We start from the raw sequence: 19,545 nt of genomic DNA, 5'->3' as shown, positions 1-19,545 counted from the left end.
CAAATATCATTCTTAGGTAACAAAAACATTAACATTTCTGTATGCTTTTATATCTTTCATTTGCTTTAAGTTAAAAAAAAAAAGTCAAAAAGGGCGTTGCCTTTGGTATATGATTCATTGCATATTTTAATCAAAGAAGTAATTGCTTTTACCACTTTTAGCCAGAATACAGAATTACCAAGGATCAAAAGTAGTTATTTCTAGAGATGTGCCATCCGTGCATTTCATCCATACATTTCAGGATAAAAGGGAATCTCTTGGGGGTTTATTTCATTATGCTAAGACAAAGATAAGTTTCTTAAAATTGTAATTAAAAACACAGTAATATACAAAAATAAGAGAAAAAAAACATCTCTACAGAAATGTATTCTCTTAAAGTAACTGATTCTACTATTGTCACAATAGTTACATTTATGACAAGATTGTTCGGATGATTAGAAATACGAGCGTAAGAATTCAGTGGTTCAAACGTATTCACAGGAAACAGAGTTTAAGGAACCTGTGTTTAACCTCTATGCATTTACTTCCAATCATTCTCAAGTCTTTAAATCTTCCGTAACTAGTAAATCACGTTTTTTTTTCCTGACAAATTTCCCTTATTTCACAATTTACATATTGTACATATAAATACTACAATCTGATTACATTGGCATAGGATGGCTGATCTTATTATTAAAATTTATAGCAAAGAGCAGAGAAAATAAAAGGAAAAGATCTGCCCCGGGGGGACTAATTACATCCAATCCGTTTTTTATCGTCACTATTGTTTCTGGGTGTTTAGCCCATAACAACAAAGTGTCTATTTGCATCTGATGTGACACTTTTCAGTTTGCACTAAATTCGCTTCACTATCACAATGCATTTTCAAAAACCGTTTCAAAAAGAATTTCTTAACGGATTGAGATTGGGCATTACTAAAATGGATTAGATTTAACCTAAAATAGAAGATTTATCTTTTGGAACGTTAACCATTTTCTTTTCTTGGAACAAGAGCATAACTCTGGCTGCCGGCACAGATCCTGGCACAATTTGGTTGCTAAAAATGTTTGTTAATTAAATTATTGAATAACCTAGACCTAATTGTAATTTCACGCGTGGTTCCAGTAACAAAATCTATCCTTCATGGTATCTGAGTTGATAATAAGCATCTCTCCACTAAGACGCACTCCCGATTTTCATGAGACATACTGATTTTTCAACCCCACTTGACCTATCTATCCAGTATGCTGGAGTCCTTTAGAATGTTGTTTTAACGAGGAACACTTCCCAGAAAATATTTCATGCACTCCGTGGCACGTTCAAACTAATATCAACAAGAATTCATCTCATTAATTTCAAAAGATGACATAGCTCGTCTTATGGTTTGGGTTTTGATGCCAGGTTGATGTAAATAATTTTGAAATAAAGTTCATGGCCCTCCTCTATAAAATGTAACATTAAAAAAAATGATTTCCCCTCTTCTCAACTGTATTGCCTTTTCACTGGGTTTTTATGCAATTTCATACATTTCGTATTGCTGGACTTGGGGTCAATCACACACGTCTAACTGATTCCATGCAATCGTGTCTGGATGTGTAGTTCATGTGGGAGGCATATTAAAACATGGCCAACTGATCCTATTTTACTCCATGCTTTATGTTGGATTTGGAAATCGGGCATCTTATCACAATACACTTGTGTCTTAAACCATTTTCCCGAGGAGAGGGAATGATATGTCAAGAGTCTTTAAAGGCACTGGGTGTAATCTCACCAGGGAGGAGGAAATAAATGGGTCACTTTATGAGGAGCACCCGAAACTTTCCAGGTGGCTAGGGACTTATTCAGAAAGCCTCCTCCTGGAGCATTAAATTGCATCCCACTGGTTTCTAAACACGTAACCAGGAAACTTAATTGCCTATCAAGAAAACACAAGTCTCTCCTGTTTTCACAAACAGGCTAAGGCCATTATTTTCATCTTGGATTTCAAGAAATCTTAAGCATCTAAGTGTAAAATGTATACCATTTCTGTGCAGGTTTTAAAAAACACCCTTAGAGTTAAACCTTTCTCTGCTTGAGATGGTCTCAGTTAAGTTCTTTTTGATACTTTGGCCCTCAGAATTTCAGCATTTCACAAGTACCTTCACTGTTGCAAGAAAAATCTGGGGGATAAAAGAGACAGTCAGAGAAGCGTCCACGGGAACCTTTGGATCACAGCTGTGTTTGTCTTTAAAGCTAGGAGTTGAACTAAATTTTTAAAGTTCACTGCAATATTCATCCACATTCCTTTCTTCAGAAGAGCACATACACGATTTCTGTAGTTTAAAATGAGTTTACGAAGGCAAATGACAATTCTACGCCAAGTTGAACACTGAAGGAAGTCTTGAGGAAGCGGCCGGGGAAATGGCACCAGATTCTTGGGCCTGCCTCCATTCAGTATTTCTCGAGGTTGGAGAACAGGGAGGCATTAGATATCCTCCCCTCCCGGCCTATCCAGGTAACTGCTTCGGCTCTTGGCCTTGTGCCGTTAACAGAAGACGGTGGCCCCCAGGAGAACAGAAAGTCATCTTCTACCCCCTCCCTCCTCCACAGGGAAGTGGACTTCCTAACAGGGACTCGGCAACAAAGCCTCCGTTTCTGGTGTTTTTACAGTATATTCTAGCCTTTCTCTTCTCAGGGAGGAAGGTATCTCCCTACTTCACAATCTCAGCCCAACCTCTGATGAATCCTTTTGTTTTTCGAATGTGGCTAAGAAAAGCTAGAACAAGGCTAGTTGTAAAAGAGAACAATTAACCCCATTTTGCAAATGAAGGAGGAAGAATCCTTTCAATTAAGTCGTCTGTTCCAAGTTACAGGTTTTATGGGTGGCGAACCTGGGAATTAAAGACAGGTGTTGACATCTATAAAATTTAGAAAATAAGAGTGGTTTTTAATCTAGTTGTCAGAAATAATTTTTTTCTGGGTACAGTGACATCATAAGGAAATCTATTATTTGGTCTCTTTCCCTAGTCTTTGACACAGAGCTCCTAAAACTCTAGTAATTTCCTGAGTGACAGGGGTGACAGGAGCATCTTTTTGCAGAATATTCAGTCTGAGCCTCTGGTTCCTGCCACGGGAGCTTCTAGGAGCCCTGAAGCGATAGAGTGTTGTCTTTGGTACACTCTCCCAGTGACTCTTGGAGGATGGTTCAAACCCAGTGATTGGAGGTTTGGAATTTTTAGTTCCACCCTCCTGAGAGGGGAGAGGGACTGGAGATTGAGTTCAGTCACCAGAGGCCGGGGATTTAATCCGTTGTGCCTACCTAATGGAACTTCCCCATAAAAAAAATGCTCACAGTGGGGTTCAGACAGGTTCCCGGTTGGGGAACACAGTGGGGTGCCAGGAAAGCACAGACAGAGCGGACATCCCAGTGCCCCATCCCTTCCCCCACGCCTTGCCCCATGTGTCACTCACTGCCATCTGGCTATTCCTGGGTTATATCCCTTAGAATATGTTGCTAACAGTAAGTAAAGCACTGATCGGAATTCCGTGCGTTGTTCTAGTAAATTATCAAACCCAAGAAGGGGGTCGTGGGAACCTCTGATGCATGGCTGGTTGGTCAGAAGGAAAAAATGTGAGTGAAAATCTGAGGCTTGGGATGGGTGGCTGAAATGGGGGGGGCAGTCTGGTAGGACGGAGCCCTCAATCTGTAGGGTTTATGCTAATGATGGGGAGTGTCACAATCATCAAATGTGAGGGGGAAAAAATCCTCACATTTGGTGTCAGAATATGGAGAGTAGAGTCACACAGACCACAGCTATAAATCAGCGAAGACAGCATACAGAACTGAAATTCAGCACCTGATCCAAACCCAGGATCAATGCTTTTGGATCAACTGTAGCATCCACTGGATGCAGAGCTTAGATCAACCAAGTTGAGAGCCAAGAAGGGCCAGAAATTCTCTGGAGTTGCAGGTACTCAATTCTTATTTAGGCAAGCAGTGAAACACACTGAAGCTCTTCATGACGAGTTGGATTATTAATACAACCCCAAAGGCAAAGCCTACGAAGTTAATGGAAGAAACCATAAACGAAGCACGTTTGAAAGGATACCACAGAACTTTGCAAAGATTTGCCAACTGGTCTGATCACCCTACAAATGCCAACTGTGACATAATCTTGACTTTTTAGAAGAGAGGTAAAATAGTATGTTTCCATTTTGCATCTCCATACTTGCATTTTGGCATTTTTGCTTCCCACATCCTCCAACTGGCTGCACCACGCTCAAAGACACGTACCTTCATATCTCTTTTAATTTCCCCCTCTCCTCATACTCCAGCTAACCACAGCTGGAGTGCCAGCTAACCACAGTGCCTTGACCTACTGGAAACATTAATGCGAGGAAACTCAAAACAATGCTTACAAACACCCAAATGCAATTTAGGATCTTTAAATTGATCAATGGATGAACATCATGTGCGTGCATGCTTCTAAGGGGAAGACCCGGGCTACTATCTGCCCCCACAGGGTAGACGCCTGTGAGGCCAGAAAGGTAAGTGACCCCTAGGTCGTTAAATAATGCGCTATTATGCATTTGTCTGAAAAACAAAACATTTACGTTTTCGTGATGGGTTTTGATTTTCAAGGATGAAATGAAAACAGATATCATCATATAAATGTGTACATGCAACCTATCCCGGAAAGAAACAGGACATCCCAGTGCTGTAGGTTTTGACAGTATCCGATGAAGAGCCCTTCCGACTTTGAAGGCAGTCCCGAAGCAGGGCTCTGCGGTGGAGGGAATCCGGATGATGAATGTGGATTCAGGGGCACAGAACAGCTTTCAAGCTAACGCCTTTACTACATATTTCGTTATTTTCTGTTTAACTTAATTCTATTAAAAACAGCACTAGCGTCTCTGGTTCCATATCCCCTGCGATATGCGGTCTTTAGATCCGTCTATCCAGATTGGTACAGATTCAAAGCAAGGTAAGGGGGTCATATTAAGAGGTTTTACGGAAATAGTGTGCAAATCAGTCAGCAGAGTCTGTAGGATTTTGTCCAATGAATGCTAATTCTCCTGTTTTCCTTTCCATCTGTTTGGTACTGGGTCTGTCCTTAAAAGCTCTTAAGTTAGGGGCACCTGGGTGGCTCAGTTGGTTAAGCATCTGACTCTTGGTTTCGGCTCAGGACATGATCTCATGCTTTCGTGAGTCTGAGCCCCACCTTGGGCTCTGTGCTGGCAGTGTGGAGCCTGCTTGGGATTCTCTCTCTCTCCCTCTCTCTCCCTCTCTCTCTGCCCCTCCTCCACTTGTATTATCTCTGTCTCTCTCAGATAAATAAATAAAATTTAAAAAAAAATTTTTTTTAAAAAAGCTCTCAAGTTAATGAGTCTCCTTGTGCCCACCAATTTTACAAATTGCAACTAAAAATAAATGAATGATGAATGGATGAATAGTAAATATGTAAGGTTTAAGATAATTACTTATGTATCTCAAAGGTGATTTTCAACCTAGCAGTCTTTTAACTTTTAAGTACATTCATATCAGCTTTACAAAGTTTGTATTATATTGAAAGCTTGAGGATAGAATGCCTCAAACATCTTGGGACTCTTCTGTCTCAGGTCCTTCACATATGAAGAACTAGGCAAATGGTTTTTAACTTATTTCCTGTCCCTTATATTGAGGTGCAGATGTACCAGATTTACCTTGGCATGTGGATGCATGCTGTCTGCATATATTCTATAAATGCTCATATCTCTTTTTGGACCCGAAGCGATTAGCAGAACATGAAGAGTTGTAGGGAGAAGGGCAGTTTGCAAGGTTACAGGAAAACTTTTTAAAATGGCCAAGTTAAACGCCTCTGTTTCGCACTCATGAATTTCTGTCCTTGATGTTCTCCAATGATTTTGCTGCTTCTTATTGGATATTTATTTCCCTGCTGTTAGAATTCACTAAACAGCACTGTGCAAAATCTCCACCTAGGGACAAAACCATGTTCCTTGACGATAAATCTCACAAGTCGTTACATTAATGCCCTACCAAGGAATTCTATGAGGCAGTTTTCCGAAATCTCAGGAAATTTAACATTTGGCTGAACTAATCAGAAATGAGAAAGGAAAGAGCCTTGGTGCTAAAGGAACTTCTTACCCCTCAGCTGAATGTTGGAAGTCTGAATGTGAATGTGAGGCATCCGATATAAGCATGAAATTAATTTTAGCGCACAGAAGATGACCGCAATTGTGAGACACTGGAAAACACCACCACCACCACCACCACCACAAACACACAACACCAGGGCACACAGACAAGACAGATCTACACGAAAACATTTCCTCATTCTCACTTCCATGTAGAAAATGCTTCAAAGTCCTCTGTGGTCAAGATGATAATTAGAACGCTGTCTAATGGAAGATCTGAAATAAGTATGTGTAAAGACACTGAGAATCTCTGAATTATAAAGAAAGCTTTTGTTATTTGGCTCCCATGTTTAACACATTTCAATTCTTACTAATTAGGAACTCCTATGTTTTTTCAGACCTCAGCCTACCATGTTTATTTTAAAAAGAAATTCTGATCTAGCCTTTAGTTTAACTGTACAGGGGCCTGCTAAAGGCTAACTGGTCTGCATATTGAAGAGAATGATGGACAGTAAGGCAGCTTCGTCTTCTCTCCGTCTGTGAAGTGGAATCCTGACAGTTACAAAAAGGAAGGCTCAGATCACATTCAGCTCATCATTCATGAGGCCGTAAGGTGACTGAATATGAGCTCTGATAAAGTAAGAAGTGAGAAGCATAGGTAGAGAGATCTGGTGGTCAAATGATAATTTAGTTTTAAGTTGTACTTAAGTTTGGTAGTGATCGAAGAGTGGCGGAAGGCTGACCATGTGTGATGCAACTCTGGAGAGGAATTTAACAATTCTAGGGGAAAGAGAAAGGGTGCAACTCCTCGATTTTCCAAGGAAACTTTAAGAAAAGAGTTAAAATGAAAGGGGCTGGTCCTTAGAAGAGTCACTCGCCCTCTACAGATTAAGAGTTTATCCTGAGTGCAAAGACCAAACTATTCCTGAGGAAATACAACTGTTTTATCTCCTGTGATGTTGGAAGTATTTGGACACGGCAAAATTCTAAGTATAATTCCAATGCACTTTTAGATTAGCCATTTAAGGTATTGGCCAACAGGCACATAATTAATTAAAAAGGAAATTTTAGAACATAAATCACACACAGCCATGGGGACTCACAAATGAAATTCATAGTACGGCAAGGAATTCTAGCTGCATGAAAACATCATCAAAACATCATCACATAACACTTCCAAGCTTGGGTTCAAAATTATAGATAAAAATACAGATTAAATATGAGCCTCAAAGATGAAAACAATCCATGTTGTTTCAGATTCCCACGTGCCAAGGCCGGGACGGGCACAGTATGGTCAGGGTTAAGGGGATAATTATTTTGAAGGTGCTATCAGCTATAGAATCCACAGAAAAAACACTGACTAATTCATTTCCTATATTCAACTAACATTTACTGAATACTTCATCTTTTCCAGGCACTGTGTTAAGCATGAGGGAGATCTCAGAAAAATGTATTTATGGCTCCAATATAAGATGCCACCTTCCTTGGACAGTAACCGGCATGCTCCTGATTTGTCTTTTAACAGGAATACAGAAAAGTCCTTAAAAGGGGACTTAGAATTTTCTGGCATTTTTTCCGAAGTGCAGAGCCAGGTCCAGCTCTATGTTAAAATAAACACGTGAAATAAAATTTAAATAAGATGCTCATTAACTTAAACATGGCAGGTGATGGGGGTGCCTGGGTGGCTCAGTCTGTTCAGTGTCTGACTTTGGCTCAGGTCATGATCTCACAGTTAGTAGGTTTGAGCCCTGCATTGGGATCTGTGCTGACAGCTCAGAGCCCGGTGCTTGCTTTGTATTATGTGTCTCCCTCTCTCTCTGCCCCTCCCCGACTCATGCTGTCTCTCAAAAATAAATAAATGTTAAAAAATTTTTTATTTTTATTTTTAATTTAAAATTTAATTTTTAATTTAAATTTAATTTTTAATTAAAAATTTTTTTAGTGTTTATTTATTACTGATAGAGAAGACAGAGAGAGAGAGAGAGAGAGAGAGAGAGAGAGAGAGAGAGAGAGAAGGTGGGAGGGACAGAGAGAGAGAGGGAGACACAGAATCCGAAGCAGGATCCAGGCTCTGAGCTGTCAGCACAGAGCCTGATGTGGGGCTCACACTCACGAGCCATGAGATCATGACCTGAGCTGAAGTTAGACACCAACCAACTGAGCCACCCAGGCGCCCCTAAAAAAGAATTTTTTTTTTAAATGGCAGGTGATAGCAAGATTGCAGCCCCATGACTACCCAGCCCCAGTTTTTATTACATGGGAGAGTTTTATGCATTTCTAGGGAAGAATTCAATAGACTTCTTGGATCAATCAACAACAATCTGATTTTTTTGACAGTAAAATAGCCCCTAATCCAGTCTTTTTTTTTTTTTTTTTTAATTTTTTTTTTTCAACGTTTATTTATTTTTGGGACAGAGAGAGACAGAGCATGAACGGGGGAGGGGCAGACAGAGAGGGAGACACAGAATCGGAAACAGGCTCCAGGCTCTGAGCTGTCAGCACAGAGCCCGACGTGGGGCTCGAACTCCCGGACCGCGAGATCGTGACCTGGCTGAAGTCGGACGCTTAACCGACTGCGCCACCCAGGCGCCCCCAGTCTTTAATTTTTATTTCAAATTAACACGATGTTTAATTCTGCATGAAGAGATCAACAGGCCCAGAATGAATACGATTGTGACCAGTCTGAAAGTATCCCCTTTGGTAATACAGGAAGCTTTGGCAAATACTCTTCTCATCACCATCTTTCCTGTGATGGCAGATGGGACAGAACTGAAAATTCTGAAATGTGCTTTGGTTCAGGACTCCATTCAGTCCCCATCTTATTTTTAGCTCCATCAATGACCACACTGCAAAGACCCTACTTCAGAGACCGGACTTTCAGCTGGAACGTTCCAGTAAACTGTCAGTGATTGAGATTCTGGTCTCAACACCCACACCCAGCCCTGCTCTGGCGAACGATCCTAACGTCCCTGACTCCAAAATCGAGTACTCTAGAAAAAGAGAGTAACCAAGGAACTTCTTCTCCAAACGCATGTAAACAGGATTTTACCGAACAGTGCTAGGACAGAGACTGTTTTTCTGAATAGAACATGCAAATGCTAATGTGATATTCTTTTTCAAAAGCCTTTTGTTCAGAGAGGAAGTGTGGTCTAGTAAGAAGGCACTCCAGTGGTCGGCTGTGACAGCTCCACCCTGTCCATGAACCAGTGTGGTGGTGTCACCCCGGACCAGACACTCAATCTCAGTGATGTCACTGGTAGAACAAGGTCAATTCAATCTCACTATCTATACAAGAGTACTGGAAGCTCTTCTATGGTTCCTCAGAGCTTTCTGGGCTGTAACTTTAGCATCAAAGGAAAAATCAAAATGAGGAGAATCACTGTAAGTGGGAGACTTTTTGGTTTAGTCACATCATACATGCCAACTGCTGCTTTCAGCCAAGATGGAGTAATGAGACCCAGATTTACCCGACTGCCTGTAATAACCAAAATATGGACAAAATATACAGAACTATGCTTCTAAAAGACATCTGACATCAGGTGAAGGACAGTGAACACTGAGAAAGGGGACATGAAGGAGGTGAGCTCTAGAACTGCAGGAGTGCTGGGGAGGACTGAGTTGCTCAGAGAACCCAGATTTGCATATAATGTCCCTATGCAAAAAGTAGCTGACTCATGATCAAAGCATGCAAGTGAAAGAATCCAGCTGAGACCATGGGGGAAAAAAAACACCCAAAAAGATTAGCGGCAACAGCGCCTGGTGTTCACACAGGGTCAGGGATAGCACCTGTTCCCACCATCCAGATGGGAAAACTCAGTGTTCACAGTAGATTACTCAGAAGAATCTTACCTCTGTATTGCTGAATGAGCCATAAGCTGATAACTTGCCCTGAACCCACCTAACAAGTCTTAAAAGCAAAACCCAAAAGGATCAAACTGTTTCTGAGTACTTTAACATTACAGGACAAAGCTCAAGAACAGAGGTATATAGGGGCACCTGGGTGGCTTAGTCGGTTAAGTGTCTGACTTCAGCTCAGGTCCCGATCTCGTGGTTTGTGAGTTTGAGCACCATGTTGGGCTCTGTGCTTGACAGCTCAGAGCCCGGGGCCTGCTTCAGATCCTGTGTCTCCCCCTCTCTCTACCACTCCCCGGCTTGCACTCTGTCTCTGTCTCTTTCTCCAAAAATGAATAAACATTAAAAATATATATATAAAAAAAATAGAGGTGTACAAAAGTACCCAGCACTCAACAAAGTCAAGTTCACGATGTCTGACAGCCAATAAAAAACTACTAGGTATGAAATGATGAAAGAAAATACTACATATAATGAAAACAATCAACAAAATCAATCAAAATTGACCCAAAGCTGATATTAGAGGTAGCAACCAAAGATATTAAAAGTAACTATAAATGCATTCCGAAAGTTTAAAAACTTAGGTGAAGAAATGAGAGATATGAAAATAACAAACAAAAGCCAGACTAAACTTCTAGATGTGAAAGCTACAATGTAGGAGACAAAAAACAGCCATATGGGATAAATAGCTGACTGAAATACACATGGCACATCATAATCAAATTGCTCAAAACTGGTGATAAAGAGAAAATCCTCAGAGTGGCCAGATTTAAAAAAAAAAGGATATATTATTTACAGAGATAAAGAAAAGGGTATTAGCATTCTTGTTGGAAACCATGCAAATAAGACAATGGAACATCATCATTAAAGTAGCTGCAGAAAACTTCTACCTATAATTCTATACCCAGCAAAAATGTCTTTCAAAAACAAAAGTGAAATAGAGATCTTTCCAGATATACACAAGCAAAAGAATTCTTCACCAATCTACATGCATTCAAAGAAAGTCCTCTGAGTAGAACGAAGATAATTCCAGATGGATCTATACAAGGATTAAGGAGCACCAGAAATGGTAACTATCTAGATAACTATTTTTCTTATTATGTAACTCTTTAAAAGATAATTCATTGTTTAAAAGAAAACTAACAATAATGTAGTATGGAAAAAGTATGGCAACAACAGACCAAAGATTGGGAAAGGGGAAATGGAAGAATTTGATGAGGTTCTTGTAATGTACATGAAGTGGCATAGTATCACTTGTGCTGGTATAATATTGGGAAGTGTTAGAAACATTTTCTAAAACTCTGAGGCAAACGCTAAAATAACGAAAGAAAGAGTTACAGTTCTAAAAACCCTACAATGGGCATATAAGAAAACCATAAAAAAAAAATCTTATTAGTCCAAAAGTTGGCAGAAAAAAGAAGAGAAAGGGAACAAAGAATAGATGAAACAAATAGGAGATGCAGCAAGACGACAGATTTAGGCATAACTGTATCAATAACTTCATTACATGGCGTTCACAATTTTAAAAGGCAAGATTCAACTGTATGCTGCCTATAAGAAATGCACTTCAACTGTAAAGACAGGTTCCACGAGGATGGAAAAATGATATACTATGATAACATTGATCAGAAGAAAGCTGAAATACCTTTAATATCAGACACAGTAACTTCACAGCAAAACATAGTACCGGGGATAAAGAGGTCATGTCATAATGATAATGGGGGGGGGGGCGCGAAGGAGGACGTAAGAGCTCTGGATGTTTCTGCGCCTAAAAACAAAGCCTCAAAAATACAAAAAGCAGAAGCTGATAGCATCACATGAGAAAACAGCAGATTTTAATGTCGCTCACTCAGTAACGGATAAACTAACAGACATAGTACACACACACTCCCGCTCAGAATGTTCCTTATGTCCAAAGTAAACTCTCCCATGAAGCCTCACTGAGGAGATCCGCTTGCATTGCTCAGGAAGCCTTTCTGGGCATTTATTGCTGAAAACCTCAAACAAGGCCTCTTCTCTGTGGACACCATGACTGATGAGGGTTTCCCACCAGAGAATATGACTGCTTCCCTCAGCAGGAAACTTGAGTTCTAGTTCCTCAAAATCCCGACAGAAATCCTTACAGCCCGACCACGCCCCAACTCTTCTTAACCCTCAGTTATTTGTCATTAGATGGTTACATAGAAAGTCCTGTCAACTTTTGCGGTTTCCTGACTTCAGCTGTCACTGACACGTTTCCTGACATGTCACTGTCCCAGGCACATTAACTGGGGTCAGGTCTTGCGCGTCAAGTCCCTGGGAAGCCTGCCTGATGGCTCTGTGGAAAGGCGTGAGTGTCTATTGCGCTGAGATGACCCTGTGCAGGCGGCTCCCCTGTGACCCCACAACCTTCAAGACAAGGGAACCGAGGCCAAACCTGTACATAATGGTGCTCGTAACAGTTCCCAGATTTCCTTCCGGTGGCCTTCAGCACCCCCGTGCCCCCACGCCTCCTGTTTGTGTTGGGCCCCGAAGCGAGTTGTGAAAGGAAGCCTCGCCAGACCTACCCGAGGGGGCACAGCCTGCAGGGCAGTGATGTAATTCTCCAGAGCCAGGCGACGGCGGTCATTGAGCATGGCTTCCACTCGGGCCATGTGTGTCTCCACCAGCTGCTGCCTCTCGTTGGCTGCTTCCTGCTCCAGGGACTCCACTTTCTCCTGGAAATGCTGCCGTTGCAAACACGTGCACACATCAACACGGGACCAGACGTGCAGCATGGGGCTTCCCAAGGGGGTATCCTACTCCATTTGACTCCAAGATTTACAGTCCTTCCAACATTTTGACTAATTCGGCATGCTCTATGGGTTGCCTCCCTTTCCTGCACCCCATCGTCAATCCTGATTTCTCACTGCAAATCATTCTTCGCTATGGCCCCTGAAGACTGACTGGACGAGCCGTAGCACAGGCTAAATTTCTGTTACTTTTAAAACTCGAAATTACATTGCAAACAAAGAAAAACCAACCAAAACAACTCCGCTCTTCCTCAACGTATTTTAATAGGAAAGTGACCACGAGGATCTTACAATTTGCTTAAGGCAGCTGTGAGAGGAGTTCCTATTGCAAAAGTCTAATCATGGTGTGTGATTTGTGCCAGGGGAAGAGGTAAAGGAAGAATTTGGCAACCAAAAGCAGAATGCAAGGAACAATAGGGGTTTTATGGCAATGAATTAAAACTTGAGCTAATTAAGAACAAATACAAGGAAGAGCTGAAGAAACTGAATTCCTGGACAATGATGAACAATAGTCCAAATTAGTGGGAATGTGAACAATCACCCTGGGGGTTCTAGAGGTGCTAGCCCATGCTGCCCGGTGGAGAACCCGCCTGGGTTTTACCTGGATGACTGCCTTCTTGTCCGCTTTAGGCAAGTTCTTTGCTTGCCTTTCTGCCTCTTCCCATTCTCGCATGACCTACAAGATGAGAAAACATTTCAATTTAAAACCATCAGTTCTTTTCTCAAAGATCTATTCTTTCTGTATTTGACACTGTATACATTAAGAAAATTATCGCATTCCAGTCCTATCTCCAAACTGTTTGACCCCCCACTAAGAAGTGTATCATTTCTCATAGCAGTATATTACACAGCAATGTTCACGTTCATCGAAGGAATATGGCCCTTTGAAAGAAAGGTAGTCTTTTTTTCTTTTCCTGAGAAGTGGCTGCAAGTCATTTTGTTTGATGTGCACAAATGTCAACGATCCATAAAGGGCATATAGATATGTATTTTTTTTTTCTTGCAGGCTCTGCACTGTCAGCACAGAGCCTGACGTGGGACTCTATCTCTCGAACTGTGAAATCATGACCTGAGCCGAGATTAAGAGTTAAGATGCTTAAACGACTGAGCCACCCAGACGCCCCTATATATATTTCTTGAACAAGGATTTCCAACATTAAATTGAATACTTTAGTTTTTTGTGAAAGCGAGTTACAAAATTTCCAACTGTGTATTTTTAAACAGTAAATGGGGTAGGGGGTGGGGGAGTGGGGAAGGCATGAATATTTAACGGATGTGTATACATGCCATGAACACACTCCCCAAAAGAAGTACATAATGGAGGAAGAAAAAGAAGACTTCTATTGTCAGAAATCCTCAGGTCCGCCCCACTAATGGGTAAGGGGGACCTTTACTCGCCAAACCCCATCATGAACAGCAAAGAAGACCCTATATATCTCCAGAAATTCCAAGAGTACACATTATAATGTTCCGAATGTAGCAAAACGTATTCTTAGCAAGTACTGCTAATTTAGTAACCAGGCTAAGCTGCTCTGTAGGAAAAGAACACTTGTTCTTCTCATCCTGGAAGTCCACCCAGGGTTACGCTGAGAGAGGTTCATTCACTGGCCTGAATGCCAAGAAGTCTGCAGCTGCGTGCATGTTGTTGAAATGGAATGAAACTAGATTCTTACCACCTATGGCTGCCTTTCCTTTCCCAGTGTACTATACTCTGTCAGGCAGAGCTTTTTTAAGTGCAACTCATACCAGAACTAGGTAGAATAAAGAATAGAAAGATCAAGTAAGCAAAATAATGGTCGGTTGACAGATATGTACTTACATACTTTGTAGATATACAAAGCACAAAAGAACCTAATATCTGTACTATCAAAGCCTGTTATTTATAGGTATTTTTCCCTAAAGAACTGATTTTTTTTCTGACATCCTTCAAGATCAGAAAAAGAGAGAGAGAGAGAGAAAGAGAGACTTAGAATAAAAAACTATTGACAGAGAACTTCTATGAGATAATACCATATCAAATCACCATGTAGGTTTTTATTTAGATATTTTATTAGCTACTAGCATTAATTTGTTATATAGGATACAAGACTAGCTTCCTTGTGTTGTTTTTATGAAATTATGGAGAAAACAGAATGGAGTGAATTTTCTATTATACTTGAAGAACATGTAAAAAATAACCTAAACAGGTCACAACAAAATTGGAACCAATGTCCTACTGTTATGAATATGAACAGAACACAAAAGAACACGTGGTCCCAGATGCTTTGGTGTCTCTAAGAGTTAATAAAGGGCACCTGTAGGGAGGGGGCTACGAAGACCACCTCTGCTTTATGGAGGAGATATGGCTTGCAATAAAAAATATTTCAATTTCCTGCTTTGAGAATGTTCACGGTGGCGGTGCTCTACCATGAACTCTTACGGCAAGGAATCTCAAAATTCGTCTGAGAGAAAAGCCAAGTGGCTTATTGGAATGTGAAGACTGATTTCCTGTATTACCTTTACATTTCTGCCATCTCACCTAGTACATTCCGAACCTGGTCTGTAAACTTTAAGCTTGGGAAATACATGGAATAATTAAAGAGACTGATTTGGCTGATGCATTGAAAATAAACACTACTACAAAATGAAATTGAATTTTGACTTTCAGAGCAATTTAACCATATCCTGTACCCTGCCAAAGAAAACAATTCACTCAAACCATCACCCTAGGCCTATTTAAGGCAAGATAAACACACACCACAGGCTCAACCTCTCTCCTGGAACAGCGGCTTCCACTGCAATGCTCCAATGACAAACATTACTGTACATTTGCTACATGGCAGATCTTGTATTAAGAGCTTCATAAAGTCTATCTTGCTTAACTGATGACTTAAGCAGTCCATGAGATGAGTCATGGCGATCTCCATTTTATGGATCAGGTTAAGCTACCTGCTCGAGGTCACAGAGGAAAAAAAAAATGGAGAAGGAAGGATATACACCAAGATCATTGTAGCTCTAAAGACCGTGCTTTTATCTTCCATGGCCCAATGTGCCATTAAAAAATACAAAAATTGGGGCGCCTGGGTGGCGCAGTCGGTTAAGCGTCCGGTTTCAGCCAGGTCACGATCTTGCGGTCCGTGAGTTCGAGCCCCGCATCGGGCTCAGGGCTGATGGCTCGGAGCCTGGAGCCTGTTTCTGATTCTGTGTTTCCCTCTCTCTCTGCCCCTCGCCCGTTCATGCTCTGTCTCTCTCTGTCCCAAAAATAAATAAACGTTGAAAAAAAAAATTTAAAAAAAAAATACAAAAATTACATATACATTTTATATATATGTATATATATATCTTATATAAATTATGTGTTTATATATCCACATAAATAATATATAAATGTTATACATGTATATTTATAATATATAAATGTTATACATGTATATTTATAAATATACATAAATATATATAAAATATATAATATTTATATAATAACATAAAACAAAGGCAAATTCAACAGGTGAGCTAAGTTTCTTTTTATTTGGTGACAGGAAAAGGATTGTTCCTAAGATGTTGATGCTTATCTTAAAAATAATAAATTTAGAGAAATGTCAACTTTCATTTTGAAAAATTTCATTTTAATGATATAGTAAAACTACTAAATAAGTAACATATATAATTATTACATGATACATATATATATATATATATATATATATATATATAGAATAAAAAGCATTCATGGACTATTCAGAATCTTAGATTTGCTAGACCCTATTCAACAGCAATCTATAAGTTTAGTTATCATGAGCCCCAGCAACCAAATACCAAAAAAAAAAAAAAAAAAAAACCCTCCAAAATGTCTGTTTTCATAAGAAAACAAATAGTAACAAAAATTACAAAAAAATTCAATTAGAAGTCTCAGGTTCCTCCATATAGTCTTATGAAGCAATTTTCCACTGCATGAACAAAAGTTATCAGTTATCATTGGATTTATGGATCTTCAAAGACTTAGTAATTTTATGTAGAAAAAATGACAACTAGTACATAGATAGAGATTTAAGAGGCAGGCAAGTTCAAAGTCAAACAGTCCCCAGAATTCAGGACCACAGATTATGAAGATAAATGTTAATCTCAGGTATCTCGCTTTCCTACGACCACTGGAATTAGCAGACCAATGCACTCTCTGCTCTAGCATAACATCTCTTATATCTTATATAACATCTTATATATATATATATCTTATATATATATATATATATCTTATATCTTATATAACATCTCATATCTCAGATATAACTAAGAGATGAGGAAACTCTGTAAAGATTTATATGGACTAAGTCATGGGTTAAATATATTCGCTAAAATAAAATTAAGTTGCTATTCTAGGAGACATCTGGAGTATCTAAAACTAACATATGTATCAAAAAAATCACTAATAAATCATTCAGTACTGGAAAAGCCAAGCCAAGCCAAGCTTTCAGTGTTTATTTTTGTTATTATTCTTTTTTGGACTTCATTGTGCCTGAAATGATTTTGAGACTAGCAAGAAGGCTCTGAAAGCTTCAGAAGCAAAAAGTGAGACAGGATTTAAGCTTAAAAGGTGTTATTTCAGAGGTAATAAATACAACTCCAAGTCATCCTATGCTTTCTTAACAGTGATTATATACCAGCCTGCGTTTTTTCCTAATGAAAAGTCCTGTTTTTCAGAGGGACGGCCTTCGGGTGAAACCTCAGTATTCCATTCTACCTAGCTTTCTAGTTCAACTTGCTTTTATGTTTTCATCATGGCCAACAACTACAATTGCACGTTACATTCCAGATTCAAAGAATTTTAACTCTCCCCCCACTTGTTATTATTCCAAAATGGATCCAAGTGTTATGGCCATTCCTCTTAAAAACAAAACAAAACAGGGGCGCCTGGGTGGCGCAGTCGGTTAAGCGTCCGACTTCAGCCAGGTCACGATCTCGCGGTCCATGAGTTCAAGCCCCGCGTCAGGCTCTGGACTGATGGCTCGGAGCCTGGAGCCTGTTTCCGATTCTGTGTCTCTCTCTCTGCCCCTCCCCCGTTCATGCTCTGTCTCTCTCTGTCCCAAAAATAAATAAATAAAAAACGTTGAAAAAAAAAAAAAAGAAAAACAAAACAAAACAAAACAAACAAAAAACCCCAACTAATTGTGTTGTGTCTTCTAGATCCATTAGCAGTTCTGTTTTAAAATGTAGGGTTTTTTTTTTGGTTGGGATGAGCACTGGGTGTTGTATGGAAACCAATCTGACAATAAATTTCATAAAAAATAAAATAAAATAAAAAATATAGGTTTTTTTTTTTTTTTTTTTAATATTCAAGTATAGTGAGGTCAACAGATCAGGAGAAAAATGCCATTGAAGAAAGACTGTTACTCACACACAGTTCCCAAGAGGAGGCAACATGCCATGTCATTGAGGGGAGGAGGGCGGGGAAGCACCAAGGTGGGTCAGGAGGTAGAGGGCATAAGAGAAAATGTAGCCAGGAGTCTGGGTTCCTTGAGAAGGAATGGGTGAGTCAGGGTACGCAGGCTTAGATTCGGCTAGTTTGAACAATTTGGTAGGTTCTGGGGTACAGGGGCTCTCCCTAGATGTCTGTACCTAGACTTGGGGTGAGGAGGTAGATAGTGGGTCAGAGTGTAAGAGCCTGAAGAAGGTAGTTGGGGGATATGGGCTTTGAAGTGGTTGGTTTGACGATGGAAGGTGTGCCCAAAGGCTAGTCATTTGCTACCTCTAGAACTGGCTAACTCTTGGAGGGGGAGGTCTCCCTACAGTTAGTAAGGCCCCACATGTCAAAACACCATGATTAATGCTGTTACTAAAGACTTATTGTGGTCCTAGAAAACATACAGCAGACTAATTAATGAATCCTATTTAATGTCTATTATGAAAACTTACAAGTATTTCTGCTAAACAGTACAAGAATTAGTAATACCTTCCTATATTTACCACAGAATGTTAACACCAAATAAAGGAATGGTTGCCTTTAACCTGAGAGCTTTCCTCATTTACTCACTTATGGTTCCTTAAATCTGACTCTTCGTATGTTTTTTTCACACTCTAAATTGTGGACGCAAGTTGGCCAGTGATTGGCAAGTAAGTGCTGATACATATTTGTTGAATAAATGAATGAATGAATGAATGAATGAGTGAACGAAGAATCTGAGAAAGGGCTAAAATTAATATTATCTATCTCTAATATATACAACATCTAGCACCTGGTATAGGCATCATAAATTGATATTATTATATGTAAATCAGTTTTTGAACAAATTATTTTTTAATTTGTTTCATAAAGAATCTGCCAAAAAAAAAAAAAAAACCCGAACAAACAAACAAACAAAACCAGTGTTTGCCGCACAGTGTACTGAAAAGAGCACTGTATCAGGAGCAAGAAAGGCTCCAGTTCCAAATGCCTGTCTCTCGCGTTACTTATATTGCGTTCTTCTAGAGTGCGAAGTCACACTCTTGAACCACACTGCATTATCTATCATTGATGAAACAAGATGGTATGATCGTTATGGTTCACTTTGCTTTTACGTTCCTGTGGTTCTATGAATTCGCTTTGTAAGACATGTTAGGTTCAAAGTTATAATAATTTGGCAACTAATAAAAAAATACTCGTCTTTACTACAGATCATTCTAAGGGAGTTTAATGGACAACACCATAGTTATGGGTCCGCATACACCCGGGTAATAAAACCAGAGGGAATGTTGTAGACGTAACCGAATTTGTGCCTACAAAATCCTGCTATCCTTAGTGTCAATGGATCTCTCCTAGGTGGCATGCTCAAAGAAGATTCTAAAAACCCCAAACGGGTACCCTGAGAGCAAACAT

At 39.8% G+C, this 19,545-nt stretch overlaps 1 protein-coding gene across 7 annotated transcripts in view; it reads right to left on the bottom strand.

Annotated features, from left to right (window-relative positions):
- APP (amyloid beta precursor protein) overlaps window positions 1–19,545 on the bottom strand; it is a 277,992-nt gene that overhangs the window by 68,848 nt on the left and 189,599 nt on the right. For all 7 annotated transcript variants that reach the window (XM_023238836.2, XM_023238837.2, XM_023238838.2 and 4 more), the window contains 2 exons: window positions 13,318–13,392; window positions 12,492–12,650 (listed from right to left, as the gene is read on the bottom strand). In XM_023238836.2, coding sequence (XP_023094604.1) covers window positions 12,492–12,650; window positions 13,318–13,392 — 234 coding nt within the window. The remainder of the gene's footprint in view (window positions 1–12,491; window positions 12,651–13,317; window positions 13,393–19,545) is intronic.

Source organism: Felis catus, chromosome C2 (genome assembly GCF_018350175.1).
Source record: "Felis catus isolate Fca126 chromosome C2, F.catus_Fca126_mat1.0, whole genome shotgun sequence".
Lineage (NCBI taxonomy): Eukaryota > Metazoa > Chordata > Mammalia > Carnivora > Felidae > Felis > Felis catus.
Note: the sequence above shows the minus strand (reverse complement) of the source record. Positions and strands in the feature narration are given on the sequence as shown.